The sequence below is a fragment of the Elephas maximus genome, chromosome 14 (assembly GCF_024166365.1).
Source record: "Elephas maximus indicus isolate mEleMax1 chromosome 14, mEleMax1 primary haplotype, whole genome shotgun sequence".
Classification (NCBI taxonomy): domain Eukaryota; kingdom Metazoa; phylum Chordata; class Mammalia; order Proboscidea; family Elephantidae; genus Elephas; species Elephas maximus.
The window spans coordinates 35,039,580-35,064,718 of record NC_064832.1 but is presented as its reverse complement, the minus strand read 5'-3'; the positions used below and the strand labels follow the sequence as shown (position 1 = coordinate 35,064,718).

General features: G+C 37.8%; 2 protein-coding genes across 2 annotated transcripts in view; one reads left to right on the top strand and one right to left on the bottom strand.

Annotated features, from left to right (window-relative positions):
- GTF2F2 (general transcription factor IIF subunit 2) overlaps positions 1-25,139 on the top strand; it is a 185,965-nt gene that overhangs the window by 72,474 nt on the left and 88,352 nt on the right. The window lies entirely within an intron of this gene.
- KCTD4 (potassium channel tetramerization domain containing 4) lies at positions 9,772-11,732 on the bottom strand. The gene has a single exon (XM_049853421.1). The coding sequence runs from the start codon at positions 11,725-11,727 to the stop codon at positions 10,738-10,740; it is 990 nt and encodes a 329-aa protein (XP_049709378.1). The 5' UTR covers positions 11,728-11,732; the 3' UTR covers positions 9,772-10,737.

Genomic DNA, 25,139 nt, shown 5'->3' with positions numbered 1-25,139 from the left:
TCTTCAGAAGGGTATAGTGGCATGCGGAAGGCATGAATTTTCTTTAAAAGAGCTATATTTTTATACTGGTAAATTACCAGTCTCTTCAGTGGTCCTTACCATATGTAGTCATCGAAAAGCAGAAGTGCTGTTCAGAAATTGTGGCATCGCCTCTCTCCGTACACCTCCCCCACTCCTCAGTGACAAGGAGAGTGTTCTTGACCTTTCTACAAGGAAAGGGGCATGCATTTCAACTAATGGCAGCTTGTAATTTATTAATTTTCTTATTCACAGTAGTTTTAAGGGAAGGTATTGTTATTACTTAAATTAATTATAGAGTATAAAAACTGGACCAAGAGAGATCTTTTGGGGAACCCTTAAACAAATAGCTAACAATGTTTTAAACGTTTGTCAGTTATATGAACATTTGTAATGTTCTTAAAAACTGTTCCGGGGGGGTGGGGGGCTAAGCACCTTTGAATCAGAAAAGTTGTTTGGTGAACACTGTTTTTCATAGAAGGAGAAGAAAAACCAGTTTTTTACTTTTCAAAGCTGGAGGGAGAGAATTTAGGTTGACAAGGATGTATGTTGTCGTAGTTGAAAGTAGGCCCTGGAATCTGACTGCTGACCCTCCTCAGTTTCTCACTACAAGCTTCAAAACCTTAGATTTATTTCTTTGCTAATCCTCAATTTTCCCATTCGTAAATTGGACCTGGCAATAACAGAAGTGTTTAGCAAAGTACCTGACATAAGTGCTCAGTAAACGTTAGCGACCTTTTATTCTGTTTTTGTTGTTGTTCTTTTTTTTTTTTTTTAATTTATTCTACCTGTATAATTTAAACCCATAGTAGTGGGAGCTAGAATTTTGAAGAGATGGGCAATAGACTTGCAGTTAAGGGTCTTTTGACTTCAAAGACAGTGTGAAATAAGTGTCGAGTGTAAACATACTTTTAAAATATGAGGATAAGAAAATGGATTGCTTTGGTCTGTACCACGTTACAATAAAATTTAAAAGAAATCTACCATTAATGTGAAGCCAAGCAGAAGATATTTTTGGCCACTTTAGTTTGATATAGGTTTAATCCATAAAGATTTACCAAGCACTGCCATTGGTCCTATGTAATTCTCTATTTGATTTTATAAAAGATTGGTAAGAGCTAGGTTATCAGGCATCTTCCTGGAGTGCTTTGGAATAAGAATATTTATCGGTCCTCATCCTGCTTGCTTATTTAATACACTATAGGTGTCTAGAAGCTAAATGATGCTAGTTTCCAAGGCAACATTCTGGGCTACTTAACTATATTGGTCTTACTTGACATCTTCCGTTTATTAGTTTGCCAATTTTCAAAATACTTTTTCTTTCCAAGGGACTCTTTTACATGTATTCTCATGTTTGAGTATGCTAATGATTTATAATTTGCCTGCCAGGTGGGTGTGTAAAATAGATTTTAAGCAACAATAGCTTTACATTTAATCTTATAACGCTGCATAATACAAAAACAATTAGTATATTTTCGGAAGAAAAGGCAAAATAAATGTATTAACCTGTAGATGAATGGGTGCTGCCTTTAAGGATCATTAGATTAAGTGTATATAACCAGAAAAACTCATCAAGAAGTGTCCTTTGGTCACTTTTTCTCTGGTTTTTAAAAAATATGTGAGCTTTAGCGTCAGTACCCCGGTATTTTAGCTTAGTCATTTAGTGCTGCTATAACAGAAATACCACAAGTTGATGGCTTTAACAAAGAGATATTAGTTTTCTTACGGTCTAGCAATCAACTTGATGGCACTGGGGTGCACTGTGTAGCAGGCTAGAAGTCCAAATTCCGGGCGTCAGCTCCAGGGGGAGGCTTTCTTTCTTACGGTCTAGCAATCAACTCAATGGCACTGGGGTGCACTGGGTAGCAGGCTAGAAGTCCAAATTCCGGGCGTCAGCTCCAGGGGGAGGCTTTCTTTCTTACGGTCTAGCAATCAACTCAATGGCACTGGGGTGCACTGGGTAGCAGGCTAGAAGTCCAAATTCCGGGCGTCAGCTCCAGGGGGAGGCTTTCTTTCTCTGTCGGCTGTTGGCCCTGGAGGAAGGTTCTTGTCATCAGTCTTCCCCTGGCTCAGGAGCTTCTCTATGAAGGAACCCCGGGTCCAGAGGGCGCTGCTTTCTTGGTGGTATGAGGTCCCCATTCTCTGCTTGCTTCCTTTTCCTTTTATGTCTTGTAAGATAAAAGGTGGTGCAGACCACACTGTAGGGAAACTCACTTTATGTTGGATCAGGGATGTGACCTTAATAAGGGTGTTAGAATCCTACCCTAATCCTCTTTAACATAAAATTACAATCACAAAATGGAGGACAGCCACATAATACTGGGAATCATGGCCTAACAAAGTTGACACATATTTTGGGGGACACAATTCAATCTACGGTATGTGTTTAAAAAAAAAAAAATCTAGACATAGTTTTTCTTGATGTTTCTGTCGACATGTTATTGGGAAAAAATGTTTCATTTTGTTTGAATTGCTTTATTACAAGGTTTTGAATTTGGAAAACTGAAGATAATAATATTACTTAGAGAACCAATGGCCACCCTGCAGGTCAGAGCCTCAGGCCCCTCCCCCATCTGAAGCTGGCTCCTGTAGAACCCTCTTCATTCATAACTTACCGTTTCTAAGAAACGGGCCCTGTCTGACATCTTCCAGCTTTCACCAATTCATTTTTTTAGCCTAGTTTTCTCTTTCCCCCATTTTATTAGCTTACTCTGTCCTAAAGTTTAGACTTTAAACTTTAAAAAGAGAGGATACGAGATGCTTTTTGATTTTTAAGTATTTTTTTGATCATGCGATACTATTTGTTCCTTTGTTTAATCAGTGTATAAAATAAATACCTCCAATTCCTGGTGACACAATGGTTGAGCGCTCGACCATTAAGTGAAAGGTCAACAGTTCAAACTCACTAGTGGCTCTGCAGGAGAAAAGACCTGGCCATCTGGTCCCGTAAAGATTACAGCCTAGGAAACCCTATGGGGCAGCTCTACTCTGTCCTATAGGGTTGCTATGAGTCGGAATCGACTTGACAACACACAACAACAACGCCATTTGCTTAAATATACTCTGTTTTTCTTAGATGTTTCCATGAAAAAAAATTTTAGTTCATTTTTAGAAATCAGTGGTGGTTATTCCCAGTTGCTAGCTATTATTCTCGATGTAAGGGGATGCTCAGTCCAATACTGATTCTGCCCTGAGTGAGGAAAATCAGCCTGATTTACAGAGGCTGTTTTCCTCATCTGCTAGTTGTTTCCTGACCTGTCAGTCACTCCTTTTCCCTTCTGTGCTGGTGGCCCCCACGCCTCTTAGGAATGGACTGTCTGTCCTGTTTTTTTTTTGTAGAGTACTTAGCAGACAGGCTGGACTCCCTTTTGGTTAACTTTGGCTTGTTCCCTTATTTTAAGCTAGAGTCTTGGCTTAGTCTTTCTTCAGTAATACCTTGCCCAGTTATTTTCAAGGCTTTTGACCTCTGCCGAGTCTCTCACTGAGTTCCTCGTGTTGTGTCTGAAGGTAGCATCACACAGTGGTGAAAAGCTTGGCACCTTGGAGGCTGCTTGCTAGCTGTGTGACTGCTGGCAAGTTGCTTAACTTCTCTGGGTCTCTGCTTCCTCATTTGTAAAATAAGGTTTCTAATGTACCTACTGTATCAGTTAAGACTAACTGTACATAACAGACAGACCAAAATATCAGTGACTTAAACACATTTTTCTCTCTCTGTCTTAAGAAGTTCAGGCCTGGTTTGGCAGCTCTGTGGTCACCAGCAGCCCTCTGCGTGATCCAGAATCCCAGCTGCAGTTATAACCATCATATCTACATCCCAGGCAGCAAAATGGAGGCAAGAGAGGAAGGCCAAAGAGCTCACCTAGCTTTGTAACCCTTCAAAGGAGCATGTCTGGAAGCCACACTTTAGAAGTTCTGCTTGTATTCCATTGGTCAGAATGTGGTAACTTGGCCACATGTAGCAGCCACAGAGCACTGGAATATACAAGTTTTTAGTTGGGTACCACTGACACCCCAAATCAGGATTCAGTAACTAACAAAGAAGGGGAACATGGGTATTGAGGAAATACCGAAGAGACTCTCTGGCCACATCAGGAGCCTGCTGTGAGCTTTCAGGGAGATAATGCGTGTCAAGTATGCGGTACCTGGTGCATAGTAACACCACAGCCAACGTCTCTGCAATGGGCCTGATTTCTAGCACTTCCCACTTCCTTAGGCTCTTTATGACTCATTCACATTCTTTCCCAGGGGGAAGTGATCTTTTAAGACATCACAGTACCTGAAACTTACTGAGGCAACCAAGATGATTTCTTTGAAAAGAAGAGATGGGTAGGTGGTGGTTGTTCCCCTGTTGGAAAACCATTAGTCTTTGTAGAAGTGGTTTCAGCTTTTTTACTTTATTAGTAATTCTCCACATAGGTGGAGTTGATACAGTCTATTTTTACTTTGATTTTGAAATCTTCAGCTGCTTTTCTACTGCCTTTGAACCAAAAAAAAAAAAAAAAACAAAAAACACTGCATGGTACGTATTCATTTTAAACAAAGATTAAGTGAATTAAAATTAATTCTACTTGAACGTTTTTATTATACTTTTCAGTTAAATGGAAAGTCTTAGGGTGATATAGAATGAAGATTGGGAATGATTTTACTTAACAGGTAGCCTTTTTTGCTAAACACCTCAGTATTAACTGCCAAATTGTATATACTTTATATGAGCACAACCTTGTTTTTCTATATACCCATCTTGTAGTGAATTTTACAGTATATATAATAATGCTTTGTTCTATAATAGTAAGACAAGAGATATAGATGAACCTCCTTTTTCTTGCCTCTTCTAAAAAACCATCTGCTTTATATTCAGATAATCCAAATTTTGATTAAAACTCAAAGAAAAAGGGAGGGAAATATAACTTAGAACCAGTATAACCTACCTCCTGGCTTTTAAGGTAGCTGAATTTTAAATACTGAATCTCAGATGTTGTTTTTTTGGCTAGGATATAACAATTAGACATGTACATATTGTAAGGGCTTATAGTGTTTTTTATTTTACTGTTTTAAAAATCAATCTCATGACTTTTAGATCTTTTATTAATATTTCCTTGCACACCTATGTACAGCCTTTCCCTTTTCTTTTCATAGGGATTTCTTAAAAATATATACATGAATGTTGTTGTTGTTAGTTGCTGTTGAGTCAGTTCCCCACGTGTGCAGAGGAGAACTGCTCTACTGGGTATTCAAGGCTGTGACCTTTCAGAAGTAGATTGCCAGACCCTGCTTTCCAGCACCCCTTGGTGGGTTCAAACCGCCAGCCTTTAGGCTAGTAGTCCAGCACTTGCTTAACCTTTTGTGCCACCTAGGGACTCTGTGAATATCCATACACATGGATAAAACCAGAAAACCAAACCCACTGCCATCAAGTTGATTCCGACTCGTAGCGACCATATAGGATGGAGTAGAACTGCCTCATAGGGTTTCCAAGGAGCAGCTGATGGACTCAAACTGCCCACCTTTTGGTTAGCAGCTGAATTCTTAACCACTGTGCCACCAGGGCTCCATAGACATGCATAGCATCTAGGAAAAATATGCAGAAATCAAAATAGATATGATAGGATGGTAAGATCATGGATATTTACATGTATACTTGTTTTTAATGTTTTTAAAAACAATTGTAAATAAAAATTCATCAGATGATCTGATATTTAAAGTACTAAAAATACTAGATGGCCTCATTCTTTGTAAAACCACATTAAGTCATAGAAGGTTATCAAATTCAAAGCAACGTTGATATGAACCTTAGTATCATTCAACATTTAAGAATCTTAAAAGTAGTTAATAAATATCTGTTACAATGAAGTAAAATTAGTGAGGTGCAATTAAGGAGTAACCAGTAGACTTGCTCAATTTTACATTTTAATGATGTAGGAAAAATATGTGCTAAACATCCTTGAGGACAGTAGTCAAAATTACTTTTGAATATTGGGCCCGTCTTCTCTTTGTGTCCCCCCCTCCCCAATTCATTACCTCCCTCACGTGTGATTTCAAAATTAAGTAGATCTTTTTTTTTTTTTTTTTAAGTTACTATGAAAACTTTTCTATACCTGAAAACTCTGGAATCCTGGGTTTGGAACAAAAAAACTGTCATGCTCTTAGGTTAACTGTGTTACATTTTTTGCTAGGAAATAGGTTTTTAAGACATGTAATAAAGAGGCGTATTTGTCTCATATTTTAGTATCCAGTTCAGTATTTTTTCTAAAATAACTAGTTATTAAAATAAAACTAGAGCTTCAGTATTTTATATACAAAATGCTTAACATTGTATTTTGGAAAAATTTAAACATAGGTCATATATAACAGCTTGTAAGATTTATACCTGATTTTTTAATTGATACAATCTCTTGAACCATTGTGAATTTTTGTCAAGAGAAGAAGTAGGAATACAGTCACCTCTTTATAAATTATTTTAGGTAATTTTTAAATTTCATCTTAGATATTTCCCCCTTCCCAGCATACTTTCCTTCATTACCATACTCTAGTGTTCATAGAAGCAAATTAATTTGAATATTAGCTTAGGTAAAATGTGATTAGGAAGGTAAGTCTGCCATTGAAGAAGCCGTTATGTATTTCAAAGCTAAATACAAATAATTTATAAGTTGCACGCTATTTTGGATAGTCCATATTACTTTGCTGCTTTATTGGCAAGGGTAATTATGATTCAGAGACTGTGATTTTAACCTTGACTGACATCATTGCAGTTTAAGGCACTTAATCATAATATATTAGTGGTGTCTTTAAGATTTTGTTACCCAGACATGTTACTCTTGACTGATTTCAAATTTCTGATGAAACAGCTGCAGTGATGATTTCGTTGCTGTAGATGTGAAACTAGAATATACAAGTCCCAAGAAACTCATCATAGTGTTTTTAAACTAATAACAAATGCAAACGGTGTTTGCCTGTAGCAATTTAAAATACGTATATTTTTGGTATGGTAGTATTTGATGGCGGTGTTAGCATGCATTTGTTTACAGTTCTCAGCTCTGTTCATGTCTAAGTGGAAAGCCTAACAAGTAAATGTATCCTTCTGTGCCTGTTGTTTCATGGTTGTTTGGTGAAGACACTCTAAATGCCAGAAAAGTGGTGGGGGAGTAACAGCCAGCGCTTACTGGAAGTTTGTGTCCTTTACATACAGTTCCAGATTTAACTTAAACCTTACAAAAGCTCTGCCAAGTAATTGTCATTGTTATCATCCCCACTTTACTATAAGGATTTTGAAGGTCAAAAGTTGAGGATCTTGCTTAATTTTAGGTCATACAGCCAGGAAGTAGAAGTTAATGGAGTTTGAACTGACTCCAGAGCCCAAGCCTGTTTAACGGTGCCATAGTTTTTCTCATGTCGGTTGTGGATTGTACAAGTCATAAAAAGCCCTTTCAGCAAGCCTGGTATGTGAAAATCTAAATTTGCCACTAGACAACTTTCAGATATTATTTACTTTTATGAGATGATTCATTTCATGTTCTTTAAACGACGTGACATGACATTTAAAAATACTATCTACTTTTTCAAAGTTCAGTCTCCACTTAATATTTTAGGAGTGCTTGCATTGTGAGATTGTGTCAGGTGAGGCAGACCTACATTTTGGGATTCTGTATTCAAGACCTCCTTTGTGAACTCCTGTTTTGTGCCAGGTTCTAGGTGTTTGAGATATAAATGGTCTACAGAACCCTGCTGGCTCTGGAACTGGCAGACCTGGGTTTCAGATCTTACTTCCACCTCTTCTTATTAGCTGGGTGATCTTGGGCAGATTACTTAAACCTTTAAGTCTCTGCTTCTTCACCTGTAAAAAGGTCGTTGTGAGGATTCACTGAGATAATGTATGTTTGCAGTATCTGGTATATCACAGCATCTGGCTTGTAGTAAAACACTTAACAAGTGTTACCGTTTATTATCTTAAACATAGCATTTGAGTATAAGTAATTTTCTTTAAAAAAAAAAAAAGCGAAGCTGATGAAGATTATTCACTGTCATCATCTTCAATCTGGGACAGTAATCTTCCTAGTATTATTGAGAAGTTTTATAAGAGTTTCCTTTCATGTTCTCCACACTGCCATATAAATTTTAAAAATTAGTAAAAACCATAAACATATTTTTATTTTTCACATTTTAAGGGCAGTGCTAGAATCACTGTGTGGGATAATTCCAAATACAAGAGCATATATGTTTGGCTCATGGCAACTCTAGCAACCTTTTTTTTTTTTTTTAATATTACCTTTCTTCTGAAAAAAGAAGGTAAAGAGTTATTTTGTGGTTTATTCTTTGGAGTAGTGTTTATTTTTGAGGAAAAGATTTGAGAAAGAATTTTTCCAGTGACTACAAACAAAAATATTTCGACAGCTTCACTCTCACTTATAATTGGTGTTTTGTGTGATTTCTTGAGTTTTCTGACAGAAGCTATTTTTAAGTATTTTTAGAAAATAGTAAAATCTAAAACTAGATATTTTCTCTAGACTTATAACATGGCATTTAGGCACTTAATATGTAAATCCACACAGTCCATATACAAGTGATTTTGAATTTAAAAGGGTCATTTGTAAAAAGTTACACAAGAGTAATCAATCTAGTTAAATTTTCTTCTAGATGGTTCAGTTGCTTTAGGATAGTGTGATTTATCAAAAGCTTGAAAAAGAAATTAGGTATGATTTTTTTAGAGATGTACATAAAAATGACCTCAAAATTTCTTTAAATAGTGGTTTCCAGTAGTAATAATGTTGTAATAACAGTTAAGTTGTCTTTTTGTGACTTGATGCAAAAATCTTATTCATAATACCTCTGGGGATTTGTTGAACTGTGTGTCCTGTAAAGAGATATGTCAGGGCTATTTTTATTATCTGGAATGAAGTCTTGTTAGAGAAAACCTGGCTTTGACGTTAAATCACTACCATTTTTTTCGTTACCAAAGTCCAGATGCCAAGGAGAAGCGTTTAAACTGCCGAGGAGCAGTGCAGCTGCGGTGACTGCTAAAATACATTTTACTTTTTTTTTTTTTCTTATATTCATAATTGTTTCCAATCCTGATTAAGTCATTTTAAGGTACATAAGAGAGAATTTGGTGTTTTAGGAGAAAATTTTTTTTCTTGGTATACAGAGAAGAAGATTATGGAGTTGTGTGTAGTTTTTTTTTATAAGTGGATTTCAGTGTGGGTTTTTAAAGACATTTTGTACAAGTAGATTTTAAAGGATTTCTTTCGGTTTGTGTAGCCAACTTTTATATAACCTTAGATGTTGTAGCTGGAAGTCAGTCACAGTTCTGGGAGTGAATCCTAGCTTTACTTAGTGATGCTAAGCTTTCATGTGTAATCAAACTTTTGACATATACGCTAATTTAACTATGTAACCTCAGTCAAGATGTTCAGAAATCTTTTGTTGAAGCTTTTTAAAATTAAGATTTATGTACTCATTTTAATGGTTTCATTTTAAGGAAACAAATTTAAGATACCATTTATTCTTGGAAGCCAAAGTGGCCTAGAAATGGTTTAGCTGCTCTTGGGGAAGAAAAAAGTGCATTCACATTAAAAGCTAAGTTACTGGATTCTTTCTTGGAGACAGTAATATATGAAACTTAATTTAAAAAAATAACTTCTTATTTCACATGAAGTAAAGAAATTAGTAACACTTAGTCTGAGGTTTAGTATCAAAATAGGTACTGAAAAGAATCAATAAAGTTCTTTTATAAGAATAATGTTTAGTGATCTAGTCATTTAATACTTTGACCTTGAAAAAACTAACAGATATTTAGGGTGGTTCTGAAAATCAGCTCGTTTATTATTCTAACACTATGGTACTTCTCTGAGACTAAGTTACCTGTGCTGTGTTGGAGCTCAGCCTGCAAAGAAATGAGTTTGCTCATTTGTTTCACTTCTCAGACCAGCCAGGGCCACTGTAACCTGTGGTTGACTACATCAGTGCATAAAATATTGTGTGAAATCCTCAAGTGGCATTTGTTTTTAAGGTGATAACATTTAACTTTTTGTTAAAATCACTAATAGAAGCAAAGAAGCTAGCAGTGTTTTGGTTTTTTTCCTTTTTATTGTCATCAAACAGTTTTCTAGGAATTTTCAGAGAAATATCAATTCAGCTATAATTCTAACATGAGATACAGGAAATAAGCTTTTGGCATCTGCCATTAAAAATTAAATCAGTAGCTTAATACCTTCTTACAGCCTCATTTTGTTTCACTGTAGCTGTTTCAGTAGATCTGCACTTGTGTTTACTCTCAATGGTTAATCTGATAGATCCAGTATCTTTGTGATATTTGCTATAAGTAGAAAGGATTTTAAATCTTACAGCCCCTTGAAATATTTTATTACCATTTACTTAAATGAACGACTGATGATGTACATGCTTGATTGTTATGCAAGTACCCAAGACATTCTGATTGAAAGACAGCTTAAGGAAAAATAAACAAATAGCAAAAGCATCCAGTCTTTATTTACAGTTTGTAGAAGATCACTGTTTTCATTTTAGGTGTTAAGAGTCACACAGCAGGACCACCCATAGAAGGACATCATTAGCGATAGAATTTACATACCGTTAGCTCACAGTAATTGATTAGCAGCAGGGCTCTGTAGTACCGAGCTAGTTGGGCACATTGTTTGGGATGCCTTTGCTGCGATTATCCTAAGCTTGCTGGCTGCATGCTTGTTGCTTTGTTCAAGACACAGGTAATTACTTGATAAAATGAAGTGCATCGCTGTGAACAATTGACCCTTTGGAACAATCCAGGCTGGTCAGCAGTCGAAAACCACACTTTAAAGCCATCATTATGGCTTCAAACTTAAGAGTTTCCAAGGTGCACACAAAGGTGTTGTCTTCCTTTAGTACAAGTCGAGTGCCGTTTTCAGACTTTATGAAGTATTTAAATTGAATGATATTAGATGATATTGAAAACTCCTCCGGAAATCCATCCAGCCTGCTTTTGGACACCAGAACAATGCGAGATTTTATTTTTGATATGAAATCGGGAGCATTACAGAAGATTCTCAGTCCTTGTGAGCGATCATGGTTATCTGTTATTTCCAAGAAAGTAGTCTCTCTGGGTGTTAGCTGTTCTTTTTCCCACCTAGATTTCACTTCTTCCGCCAGCCCCTTGAGCTGAAAGAATTCTGCTTCTTGTGCGAGAAGTTGATTTTCTCGAAACCCTTCAGGCAGTAGAAGTTCTCCATTTCGTAGGAAGTTCAGGACATGCCTGAAGAGGAGCCCATCCCTGTCTATGAAATAATGACCATCAGCATCAAACGGGCAGAGGATTTTTCCGTTTACAATCCCTTCAAGGAAAGTGTCTGGGTACTTGGTCAGTGTTTGCTTTTGAGTAATGTATAAATATCCACCAACGTTGAGGGTCGTGAGCGTGGATTTACAGTTCTTTCCATGGTCAGCATCTTCCGTACTGTTGTGTTTCCCTTCATACTCCTTTTCTTTTTCTCTTCTATTTATTTTACGCTCCATTTTTGAAGATGCTGTTGCAGCTTGTTCCTCTTGGCTTTGAGATCTTTTAAAAAGAAACGCTACCACACAAACACGCCTTTCTTCAGCCCCAGCCTGGTGATGGAATGGAATGCTGGCAGCATCGCCTGCGCCGTCAGCTGGGTTTGCAGTAGGTGGCGTGTCAGCTGTGTATGCAGGAGCTTTCTGGAGTAAGATGGGAAAAAGGTTCATTTGCATTTAACTGTATCAGGGAAGGGATTTGTTGTGAAAGGATTTTCGTATATATCCTTTGAAGTAAGGAAAGTTATTCAGAATAAATTGAATTTCTTCTTGATATTAAGCAGTTAGAAATGTTTAATCCTCCAGCTAAATCCTTATCAAATGCCTTTTAAACTATTATTTAATCAGACAGACGTAATATTGAGTAATACTGTTAGTTACCTTTTGGAAAATAATGTATATTGAATTAGTTTTTTTTTTTTTTTAAGTAAATCATAAATAGATTACCTAAAAGAGAAGGGAACTAGGGGCGTAGGATTTTCTCTTCTGTTAAAAAATCACACATTTCACAGTGGTGTAGTCATTTTTGAGACCCAAATAAGAATACTTGAACCTGGCACAGCACTCGAATTTGACTGGATTTGCATGTGATTCTGATCTTGGGATCTTTAGTAAGAAAGGAAGGGGTTTCTTAATGTCCTTTAAAAGGTTCTTTTATTATTTTTTTAACCCTAAAGGTAAAAAATGAGGCAGATAGGATTTGCAATAGTCATTTACTTTTTTTTTTTTTTGGTTAAGATTTCCTATGGAAAATTCATAGGCTTAACCGTTCTTGTCCCACCCTAAACCTGCTTCATTGTTAAACAAAGACTTGGAGTGTTACAGAAAATACTCAAACTCTGTGTGTGTGGGGGGGGGGGGGAAGAGAAGAGAGATGGAGGTTCAGAATACTGAGCACAGAATAGAATCTTGGATAAGTTGTGGTTAACTTTTTTTTTTCCTTTCTTTAATGTTCACAAATGGGTAGATAAAGGACGGAAAAACCTAGGAGCTGAAATAATGTGAGCGTGATGTTTTTCCCTTTCTTTTCCCCCCTTCCTCTGTAACTTGCCTTCCAAAGCATTTTAGGGATCTAAGCTTTCACTTCCAGAATTTAAAGGCCCAGTGGTAAGAAATATGAATGCTCTCTTCAATACACTGTTATTGGACTGGTCTATCTGCCAAAATATCCTGAGGAACTACGTTGTACTTTGAGTTAGACTTCAGGTTTTATGTTAAATTGATTTATACTTCTGTGGCATCAAAAGTATTTTTTAATGATTCAGCTGCATGATGACAGAAATACTGGAACAGCTTTTTCTGAAAATGCTTCCGTTTTATTTTCTTTAAACAAAGTTAGATTTTCTTCAAATAAAAACAAATTATATCTGTAATTATAGCAGATTTTTAATTTAACATTTATGCATCATTGAGATTATCAAAAGTCCATTGAAATTGACCTAGAAAATTAAGACATAAAATCTTTAGAACTGAGTTTTTGCTGAGAGACCATGAAATTCACCCTCCTCATTTTACCAAAGGTGAAATTGCAGTCCAGAGAATTTTTGGTGTTGTATCTAATACTGTACAGCTTATTAATGATAAAACCAACACTCAGACTACAGCTTCCCCTCAGTCCCGCATCATTTAAAAGTCTGTCCTCGTATTCTAACAGTCTCATTTTTGTATGGATTTGGTTTTTTTGGAATCAAGGCTTTTCTATAGATACAGCTTTAAAAAAATACTGAATAGGGTTTATGTTTTTTGGTACTTTGGAAATGTATTCATGAAATTCTTACATTCCCATTGCAAGTAGCAACTGCGCATGAGTAGTACCATGTAATAGCAAAATGAACTAAGGCATAACAATTTCGTTTATGAATCATCCTCTTTTAATGAATTTATGGGACGTCAGAATCAATACAACATAACTGCATAGTGATGGTGACTGTGCTCTAATTTTCTTCACATGTTTAAACAGAGTGATGAAGTTGAACACTGTGTAACGCGGGGTCTCCTTCCTCACACTTGGTGTTCCCTGTTTGCAGATGCCTTTTTTCTTGCAGAAGCCTTGGCATTAGCGCTGCTAGACGATGGCCATCCACGGGGTGGGAAGGGGGGAGGTAGGAGGAGAGGCTGTACTGCTACAAATGGGACAGCAGACCTGTTCAGCCATCACTCCTGAGCCGCCTTACACTTGCTAACTCACTGACGTCTGGTTTCTCCCGCCCAGTTTTTAAAACTGCTGATGCGTGCTCTTTGTTTCTGCCAGTTTGCCTTGACAGACTCTGAACAACCCTATCATGTGATCACTTTTTCTCACTCTAGACTTCACTCTGGCGTTCTTGGCTTCTGCATGCCTGATATGTCTGATTTGTTTGCCACTTGTGCCCTGGCAACAATCGTAACTGAAGCCTAGTCTCAGTGCCTGACTAAAAGGTGATATGAGCCCATAGGGCTTTTGTGTATTCTGTTGCCCCCAGCTTGCAGTCTTAAAGAAAAATGGGACTCGTCTTATCTCCATTACGCCATCTTATCTCCATTACGCCATCTTATCCCCATTAAAGCAAGATGATTGCAGTGCACAGAAATTGCAGGGGTTCATTGATCATTGCTGCTCATTGTGGTACACGTGGCCCTTAGGAGAAAGCCAGGTTGTCTTCTTTTTAGTCTGTTCAGTGTTTATATTTATCTTCTGATCAGGTCAGCACAGCCCTGTTGATGGTGCTGGGTGCCATAGAGTCAGTTTGGACTTATATCGACCCCATGTGATGGAGTAGAACTGCCCCACAGGGTTTTCTTGGGGCAGTTCTTTCTCTGCAGTGTGGCTGGTGAGTTGGAACTACCAGCCTTTTGATTAGTAGTCAAATGCTTAACCATTGTACCACTAGAGCTCCTTTAACACAGCCCTAAAACTATAAAAATGGTGCTTGAGTACCTAGACCGAGGGAAACATCTGTGGTTTATATGGCCACATTTCTCTGCTTCACATTGCAGATACAAACTTGAATTAATCAGTTCAGTGGTTGCAGCAGAAAGGCGTAACCCACATGTCAAAGATTAGCTCACCTACATTTGTTTAACCTCTAGACTGGAGGACTTCATCAAACTTTGTGTAAGTAGAAAGATAACAAAATTTTGAAAGAGAGAGGCTGTTATTAGTCTGCGTTAGACATCTTTAATTACACGTGAAAAGGGCTCTTTAGCCGACCCTGAGAATCTAAACAATTTCATTGTCAGGTGCTTGGCTGGGTATATTCTATAGTTAATTAGGCCTATTGCCCCCAAATCCTGGCAGAACTTTCCACTATGAGGTAATGCTATCTTCCACAGTCTACATTAGGCAGAATTTATTCCAGGCCAGTGGGAGAAATTGCCATCTTTTCTGCCAACTCCTGATGGGAATGAGGTCATTGTCATCATTATGACTGACATAGACCATCATAACTTGCGCGTGCCCTGTTTATATATGCTAAACAATCTTTCCCATGCTGTGGAAAGAAGTGGAACCTTGTCAGGAAGGTACTTTTCCTGGTTGGGAGATGGAACAGATCACTCCTCGATGCAGTTCAAGCAGTTTTCAAGGAAAAGGGCTAGTCTTGGAACTGCCTTTAATAAAAGCACTCCGTGTCCACATTCCCCACCTCTACCAAATCTCTCTGGTTGTGCTCACCTGGGTTTTTCTGTGCTGGTCTTTTGAAGTGATTCTATATTTTGCCCTGGGCTTCCCCACATTTTTTTCAAGTTTTTTTATCGGTGACTTTCTTCCTCACTTAAATTTGATGCCCATCTACCTGACTCTTGATATATTTACCTTTTCTGTTTCCAAAAATTGGCTGACCTTTGGCCATCTGACATCTATGCCCTTCTGATTCCTCTCTGCCTCGACCTTCCTATATGTTTCATAAAGCTGAGTTTCGGTTTTTTTAGTGTGTGGCTTACTTCTTCATAAACCAGAGAAAACAAGCCAGTTGCTGCTGAATTGATTGTGGTTCACGGTGACCGCTTGTGTTTCAGGGTAGACTGTGCTTCACGGAGTTTTCAGTGGCTGTGATCTTTCAGAAGTAGCTCACCAGACCTTTCTTCCAGTGCACTTCCTGGGTGTATTTGAACCTCCAACCTTTCAGTTAATAGCTGCGCGTTTAACCATTAGTACCACCCGGGGACTCCTTGCTTCTTTGTAACCTCCTGTTAATAGCATTGAATGTGAGAAACATACATTTTGATGTTCAGCTATGAATATTTTACTTTAGCTTCTTGCATGTTAAAAGTAAATTACACAGTATAGTGTGTTGACATATTTTAAGAATCAGGAGTATTTTTTCCATGTTAACCCAATTCTATTTGGATGTCAAAACTTTTACTTTTGTTTTGAAATGTAAAATTTGTCTGCATTAAATGCTGCTTGGTCCTGGTATTATACTAACACAACTACTATACAGCTAACTTGTTTAACTGATCTACCACAGTATCTCACAAACTAGGGAGAGTGCTGAAATCTCCCTGGGACTCCCTGGATGGAACTCTTGGCAGAATGGTAATGTGGATCTGCAGTTCCACTCGGATGAATATCCTTGTAAACCTTTTGCACTGCTCACTTGAGTCTTTAAAGAAGCCGAGGAAGCGTTGCTATACTGGCAAATATTTAGCCCTAATTGGAGAGTGTAGAAAAGAATAGAGCAAAAGAAGCATAAATAACCATGGCAGTTAATGGAAAAAAATGAGAAGTTCAGGTAAAATTCCGTTTTGCATGTTATTTGCTATTCGCTATAGAGGTAATCTTGACAACAATTTATAAATCATATTAATTCATATTTTAAATATACTATGGGAGATGAGTGTTTCAGGGAACCTGTGTTTTGTAGTTTTATAAGCAGAAACCATACCTTACATTTTTAAAATGAGTTTTCTTAAAGTGTGTCTTATGCATTATTATTCACTGAAAAATTTTACTGTAACCTGATGAGCAAAGCACTTCTATGAGCCATCAAATGAACACTGAAATTATATTGTTGTACAGAACTCATTTATTGTGCTATTTGGCAAAATGGAATTTTAGCTTCTCTTTGGAAAGAAGATATTTTAAGTTGAAAAACATTACTTACAATCTCAAAATGAGGGACATGACTTTGAAAACTCTTGTAAAGGTGATATTGTTATGAATATCCATGACCAAAGAGGAGCTCTGCTCCCAAAGCTTGCCCCTACCACTGTTCTTCTGTTCCTTCCTCCTTTTTCTCTAGTGTCTTTAGTGATGGCATGAGGTGGGAGAAGGAAAAGGGGTATGAATAACAGGACAGGATATGACGGTTCATAGGAACAAACGCAGGTTTTTACCCATAGATTGTAAATTAGGGGTGGAGCCCTCTATTATATTGCACATTTTTCACATTTGACATTTTTGAAATTAGGTCTTAAAATCTTGGCTTATTATTATAGTTCAGTGGCAGTATTTTATCTTTCTTAGTGGTACATAAAATAATGGTGAATATTACAATTGATGGTGTCTTAGAATCAGTGAAATATTTGAGCAGCCCAGAGTTATTACCCCACATTACCAAAAAATAAAATTGAGAGAAAAAGAGAGGGGTAGATAGGTAGGTGGGCTGGTGGGTGAGTGGGTGGGTGGGTGGATGGATGGATATGGATGGATGGAGATGGATGGATGAATATGGATAGATATGGATGGATGAATATGGATAGATATGGATGGATGGATGGATGGATGGATGGATGGATGGATGGATGGATGGATGGATGGATGGATATGGAGGGATGGATGGATGGATGGATGGATATGGAGGGATGGATGGATGGATGGATATGGATGGATATGGATGGATATGGATGGATGGATGGATGGATATGGATGGATATGGATGGTTGGATGGATGGATGGATATGGGTGGATGGATGGGTGGATGGATGGGTGGATATGGGCGTATGGGTGGGTGGAGATGGGTGGATGTATATGGGTGGATGTATATGGGTGGATGTATATGGATGGATATATGGATAGATATGGGCAGTAGTCCTCAACCCCAGCACCCTGTAGTTGGGAGAATCACTTAGTATCAAAGAACCTTGAAATGATAAAGAACTAAACTAATGTGTGGTATGACACTATTAACTAATTAAACATGGTAAAGAGAACAAGAGTTATTGAAGATGAAATCATTGAAAACTTGAATCATATTCAATTGACTTAAAAATATGTGCCATCGGGTTGTCTGTAAGTATTTCATCTGTATTGTCTCCCTCAACTCTACTGCAGTCTTCCTAAGTGCAGGCGTCTGTACTTTTCTTTCTTTGTACCTCTCATCACATTTAGCACAGTGTTTGGCACCGTTTGACTATAGTGTAGGTCTGTTCTCCGGAAAACGTAATCTTTCCTGGAACGATTTGTTGTGTCTATTTACATATTCACTTTTGCTGTTTTTGAATTCCCTCCAATTTCAAGTGTAGCAGCTAAAGCTGAATAAACCAAAAAACCAAACCCAGTGCCATCGAGTCGATTCCAACTCATAGCGACCCTATAGCACCCTTGAATGAGGGTCTGACTGAAACAAACTATTGCAGAATTATGATTTCTCTGTCCCTTTTATTATTATAACACAGCATCGCTTTGTTTTTTATAAAGCCGTATTTTATTTCTGGGTTTTATTCAGCTCTTATTTTTGAAATCAACTTTGAGAGTAGGAATTATATCTGTTTCTACCACATCACGTCCATGTCTGTGTTAAGGAAGTTTTTATATCGATTATATATGTGATGTAACGAAAAGGGAACTATAGCCTGAAATATAGGTGGAATGATAACTTGTGAAATTGCTTTGTAAATATTAAAACATGATACAGATATTTGTTTTCAAAACATACAAATGTTTGTTTTTAAAACATTTGCTCATTTTCTAGGTTATTTCTTTGATCATGCCATCTCTAGACTGATGGAACAATCCAAACCTGTTCATACAGTTAAGGGCTTTATCTTTTGAGTTTTGTACCATAGCTTACCACTTTCCTTTCTACTCTCTATCTAGTCTTTCTACTCCTGGTCAAGCAGTCTTGTCATTCCCAGACACTCTAGTTATTTCGTTCTATGTACACATAGTCGCCTGAACAAGACTGATAGCTTCTTGAGGAGCTAGCCTCTGACTCTTTTTTCCCTACATTGGAATCTGTGTTCTCTTTTACTACTGAATAAGAGACATCAGTTGCCACAGGGACCATCTTAATTAAAGCCAAAATATATTTCAGTATGTTCCCTGCCATCAGAAAAGTTTAATCCGTAAACATAGCAGAAAGATACTCTTGTTGCTTTAATCACAGAGCTGTCTGTGACTATTTTAAAGGTGAAGAGACAACAGGAGAAGGTAAGAGCAGTACTGTGGGTGAGGAAGTTGAGATTTCTTTTTCTGCTTCCTTAGTCTACTCCTCAGATTATGGTTTCAATATTTGATATATAATTGGGAATTCCCAGCATACTAGACATACACATAATTTGAAACATGTTATGTAACCAGATAGAACTCTTGGGAGTATTTATATGAATACTTGTTGTTGCCTTTGAGATAAATATTCAAATGCTAACTCTATAGTTTACTGAAATCTGAGCATGATCTTTTAAACTCCGGAGGATTTTATAGAGACCAGAATGTCAGCTCACAAATTTTAGTTGGGTAAGGATCACCTTCTTAGTAAATAGCTATAGCAACTCTGCCTAACTTGTTTGTTTAGATGCTAAATGGTTTGCATTAATAGGCGTCACCCTGAGAATAACAGGCAAAGAATTGCCAGGACAATATTTTAAATGAGAAGAAAGGAATATTAAAAATTGTTTACCTTTTAAATGTACTTGTTCTGTGGAAATATTCCTTCAGACCCTTTCCAGAGAGGGTAGACACAGGAGTGATGTAAGAGGCAGGAGGGTAGCTTCAGAAGTCTCAAAGATTAGTCCAAAGTCTTGGTTACTGGCTCACTGGCCTGTGTTTTAACTTGAGTTGGAAGTGCTCTTAAAAGCCTCCACATTCAGCTGATCCAGAGTAGTCTTGGGGAAATGAATGCCCATAACTTCCTGATGCCTAATAACTTCCTCACATACCTAATCTCATTTCTTACATGCCAACGCTAATAAGCACCCTTCCTGCCCACTTAGTACTTTAACTTGTTCAAACTAGGAATGCCCTTAACTTGTGAAACTGCCCGTGGGTTATTTCTCTTTAGTTTTTCAACACAGAGTTGAGATACTGAGTTGGAGGGCCCAGCTTAGAGCAAATATGTGTATATTTTCAAGTCTTGGATACCTTTTAAACATTTTGTTATTGTTCTTCCAAGAAACAAGTGATTAAGTCTGAGTTATAGAGTAGAATCATGGGATGTGAGAACTGGAAGAGATCCTCAGAGATTCAGAATTTTAATATATAGATGCTGAGGTCCAGAGATAAATGAAGTAACTTTCACCAAGTAACACCACTCTTTGGTGACAGAATCAGAACTTAATGTTTATTGACTGTGCTTTGTGTACTTACCCTTTTAAAAATTTCAAATATTTTCTGCAACTGTTGTTGTTAGATGCCATCTAGTAAATGTCAACTCACAGGGACCCCAAGTGACAGTAGAACTGCCTCACAGGTTTTTTTTAGGCTATAATCTTTTTTTTTTTTTTTCAGTCGTGCTCAGGTGAAAGTTTACAGAACAAATTAGCGTCCCATTCAAAAATTTATATGCAAATCATTATGTGACATTGGCTGCAGCCCCCAAAATGTGTCAGCACTGTCCTCATTTCCACTTTGGGCTCCCTGTGTCCATTCGTCCAGTTTTCCTGTCCCTTCCTGTCTTTGCATCTGCTTTTGGACAGGAGTTGCCCATTTGGTTTTTTTTTACTTGAATGAGCTAAGAAGCACCTTCCTCACATGAGTTATTGTTTGTTTTATAGGCTTGTCTGATCTTTGGCTGAAAGGTGAACCTTGAGAGTGGCTTCAGTTCTGAGTTAGCAGGGTGTCCTAGGGCCATGTCAAGGGGGTTCCTCTAGACTCTGTCAGACCAGTAAGTCTGGTCTTTTTTTGTGAATTTGAATTTTGTTCTACATTTTTCTCCCGCTTTGTCTGGGACCTTCTATTCTGATCCCTTTCAGAGCAATCGGTGTTGGTAGCCAGGCACCATCTAGTTCTTCTAGGCTCAGGCTGGTGGAAGCTGTGATTCATGTGGTCCGTTAGTCCTTTGGACTAATATTTTCCTTGTGTCTGTGGTTTTCTGCATTCTCCTTTGCTCCGGACAGGGTAAGACCCATAGATGACTTGTAAGCCTTTAAGACCCCAGACACTACTCACCAAAGTAGGATGTAGAGCATTTTCTTTATGAACTATATTATACCAAGTGGCCTGTATGTCCCCCGAGACCATGGTACCCATCCCTCAGCCCCAATAACTCAGTCCCTCAAGGTGTTTGGTTGTGTCTAGGAAGCTTCTGTGACTTTGCCTTGGTCAAGTTGTGCTGATTTCCCCTATATTGTGTGTTGTCTTTCTCTTCACCAAAGTTAACACTTGTCTGCTATCTCGTTATCTTGAGTTTTTATAATAGTGGTCTCATACAATATTTGTCCTTTTGTGATTGGTTTATTTCACTCAGTATAATGCCCTCCACATTCATCTGTGTTATGAGATGTTTCACGAATTCATCACTGTTCTTTATCGTTATGTAGTATTCCATTGTGTGTGTGTACTATAATTTGTTTATCCATTCATCCATTGATGGGCACTTAGGCTGTTTCCATCTTTTTGGTATTGTGAATAATGCTGCAGTGAACATGGATGTGCATATGTCTGTTCACGTGATGGCTTTTGTTTCTCTAGGATAAATTCCTAGGAGTGGGGTTGCTGGATCACATGGTATTTCTATTTCTAGGTTTTTAAGAAAGTGCCATACCATTTTCCATCGCGGTTGTACCATTTTACATTCCCACTAATAGTGTGTAAGAGTTCTAATCTTGGAGAGTGAAGAACACCAAGTTCACACGATAACTATGAGCCCAAGAGACAGAAAGGGCCACGTGAACTAGAGACTTACATCATCCTGAGACCAGAAGAACTAGATGGTGCCCAGCCACAGCCGATGACTGCCTTGACAGGGAGCACAACAGAGAACCCCTGAGGGAGCAGGAGAACAGTGGAATGCAGACCCCAAATCCTCATAAAAAAACCAGACTTAATGGTTTGACTGAGACTAGAAGAATCCCGGCGGTCATGGTCCCCAAACCTTCTTTTGGCCCAGGACAGGAACCATTCCCAAAGACAACTCATCAGACATGGAAGGGACTGGACAATGGGTTGGAGAAAGATGCTGATGAAGAGTGAGCTACTTGTATCAGGTGGACACTTGAGACTGTTTTGGCATCTCCTGTCTGGAGGGGAGATGGGAGGGTAGAGAGGGTTAGAAACTGGCAAAGCGGTCACGAAAGGAGAGACTGGAAGGAGGGAGCGGGCTGACTCATTAGGGGGAGAGTAAATGGGAGTATGTAGTAAGGTGTGTATAAGCTTACATGTGACAGACTGACTTGATTTGTAAACTTTCACTTAAAGCACAATACAAATTATTTAAAAAAAAAAAAAAGTTCTAATCTTCCCATAACCTCTCAACATTTGTTACTTTCTGTTTTTTGTGTGTGTGTGTGTGTGTACCAGTTAGTTTTTGTGCATGGTGTGAGGTATGGATCCTGTTTCTTTTCTTTCTTTCCTTTTTTTTTTTTTACAGATGGACATCAGTTTTGCCAGTACCATTTGTTAAAAAGACTGTCTTTTCCACATTTAATGGAATTTGGTCCCTTGTGAAAAATCGGCTGACCATAGGTGGCTGGATTTACTTCTGGGTTCTCAATTCTGTTCCATTGGTCTGTGTGTCTGTTGTACCGGTAACAGGCTGTTTTGACTACCGTGGCTATATGGTAGGTTCTGAGATCAGGTATTATGATGCCTCTTATTTTGTTCTTTTTTCTTCAATAACGCTTTGCTTATGTGGAACCTCTTTCCTTTTCATATAAAGTTGATTATTTTTTCCTTCTTGTTAAAGCATGCTGTCGGTGTTTGATTGGGATAGCTGATATCTGTAGATCACTTTGGGTAGAATTGACATTTTCACTATGTTGAGTCTTCCTATTCATGAGCAGTGAATGATATATTTTTTCCATTTCTGTAGGTCTCTTTTGGTTTCATGCAGTAGTGTTTTGCCATTTTTTTGTATAAACCAAAAATGAAAAACAAACCCATTGCCGTCGAGTTGATTCTGACTGATAACGACCATATAGGACAGAGTAGAACTGCCCCATAGGGTTTTGAAGGAGCGGCTGGTGGATTCGAACTGCCGACCTTTTGGTTAGCATCCAAGCTCTTAACCAGTGCGCCACCAAGGTCCTTTGTGTAGTAGGTTATAATTTTTATGGAAGCAGATTACCAGGTCTTTCTCCTGAGGAGCTGCTGGTGGGTTCGAACTGCTAACCTTTGGGTTAGCAGGAATTAGGTGGCAGAATATAGGTAGATAAAATATCAGTACCAAAGATGTGTGTTCATACTCCTTTGGTTGCAAGTAGCAGAAACCAGTAAGCAAACCAATCTAGCAAAAAGTTTGAAAGAGGTGGGGAAAATTTAGAAAGGATACCCAGAAATTGGTCAGTTAGATTAAAAGGAGATGATACCAATATAGGTTTCTACGTGCCTTAAATATTTTGTCCTAAACCTTGTAAATGTGCATTGAGTCACCAGTGTACATGTAGGACAGGGCCTTTTCTTCGAGTGTGGGCTACTGACTGAGCATCTGCTTTCTCTTATTTTTGATAATGAAACCCATAATTTGGTTAAGATTTTTAATTTTGATTTCTTTTAAAAGGAGCAAGAACTTAGACGTTGTAAAACAATATGAATGTATAATCCTTCTAGACTCTTGCTTCTCCCTTGGTCTTTTACAATTGTCTCACTCATATCTAATTTGACAGGTTTGGGGTTTTTTTTTCTCTTTTTAAAGCGACTCACCTTTTTATGGAGTCTTACTGAAGCATTCAACCTAGTTTTCACAGTAACATCTCTTCCCCCATACTCAATAATTTAATGGGCTGTATAATATACAATCAAATCACATAATGACTAAAAAAGAGTGAAACTAGCATTAAAAAGTTCTAACATAGTTTGCACAGAAGTGTGCAGGAGTACTAGAGATTAACCTTCTAGCCACTGGGTATAGTGAGCCATGGGCATCTGAGCGCCTTGGTTAATGCGGCAAGTGGGTTAAATGCTGTCAAAAGTGCTCCTATTGTGTTAAAAGGATTTGTATATCTATGTGTTATCATCCTACTAGACCAGGAGCTCTCAGAATGTGGCCTGGAGACCGCTTGGTAGGGAGTCTCAAGGAGTCTGTGAGATCAAAACTATTTTCATAACAATAGTAAACATTTTTCACTCTTTCTCTAAAAATTTCTCAGTTTTAGTTTCTAATGTGGTAAATATGGATAGAGAAAAGCCCTGGAAGTACTCTTCAACAATATATGCCTCAGAATGTTTGAGAGCTGCTATACTGGACCCTGTGTGCCTTGATGGCACAAACCATGGCTTATTTACCTTTGTTATTCCTGATGGGATTTTGCATTATCTTTTCTATAATTAAAATATATAATTTTACATACTTAAAATTTATATCATTAGATAGTTGATAAATATAAGACCCCCCCCCAAAAAAAAGCCTGTATTATTATTTTTTTTTTCAAGTATTTATGATGTTTTACACTGGTCCAACAAAGTAGGTCTAAGTTGTTGTGGTTGTTGGGTGCCAGTGAGCGGATTCAATTCTAAATAGAAGTTCTGTATTAATGAATAGGATCTATAATTAACAGCAGTGGAGTGCAAGTGGGTGCTTTCAAACACTTTAACAGTAAAAATTAATATCTAATACCTGTCCCTTGAAATTTTAAGCAGTACTTTAAAGAAGAAACGAAGCATAATTTAGTGGAAAAAATATACGAATGTGTTTCTGTGCAGGGAATGGAGTATGAAGGCTTTAAAAAAGAGAGCAGGCGAGTCGCGTCTAGGGGGCCATATTGTAAGTAAATTGAGGAGAGGGTGAGTGAACAGACGTGAGGTTATTGAAGAGCAGTCATTTGGTGGAAAAATTCATTGCTGGTGATTAAGACTTTTCCTTTCACTTGAGAAGCATTTGAAAGCCATTTTAGGTTTGAAAAGGGGGTATGATGGACAGAAAATTATGGTATGGAGAAGCAAATTTTATTGCTTTGTCTGAGTGACCTTGACAAAAGAATAATGATTAGAGTGGCAGCCAAGTTGAAATGGGCAGGTGCTTTGGATGCTTTCTGCCCTTTCAGGTGCCATATGGAGAAGGTTGATAGCAGAAACCTTTAACTGAAAATTAAATTTAATCTGTCTACCCAGAGTAAAAAGTAGATACTGCTAAATAAATGGGACCACATTCACTGGCGGTATTATGAGGTAACTCTTTAGTCTTCACTATTAATAAACACATGAATATGTAACTACATTTTTTTCAGGGACCATATTCTAGATTTATTTTGTTGTTTAAAAAAAGATTGTTTCAAGAGTAGATTTTCCT

Bases quoted from the DNA above. Each gene is read 5' to 3' on its own strand.
- KCTD4 (XM_049853421.1), bottom strand. From the start codon at position 11,727: ATGAACCTTTTTCCCATCTTACTCCAGAAAGCTCCTGCATACACAGCT.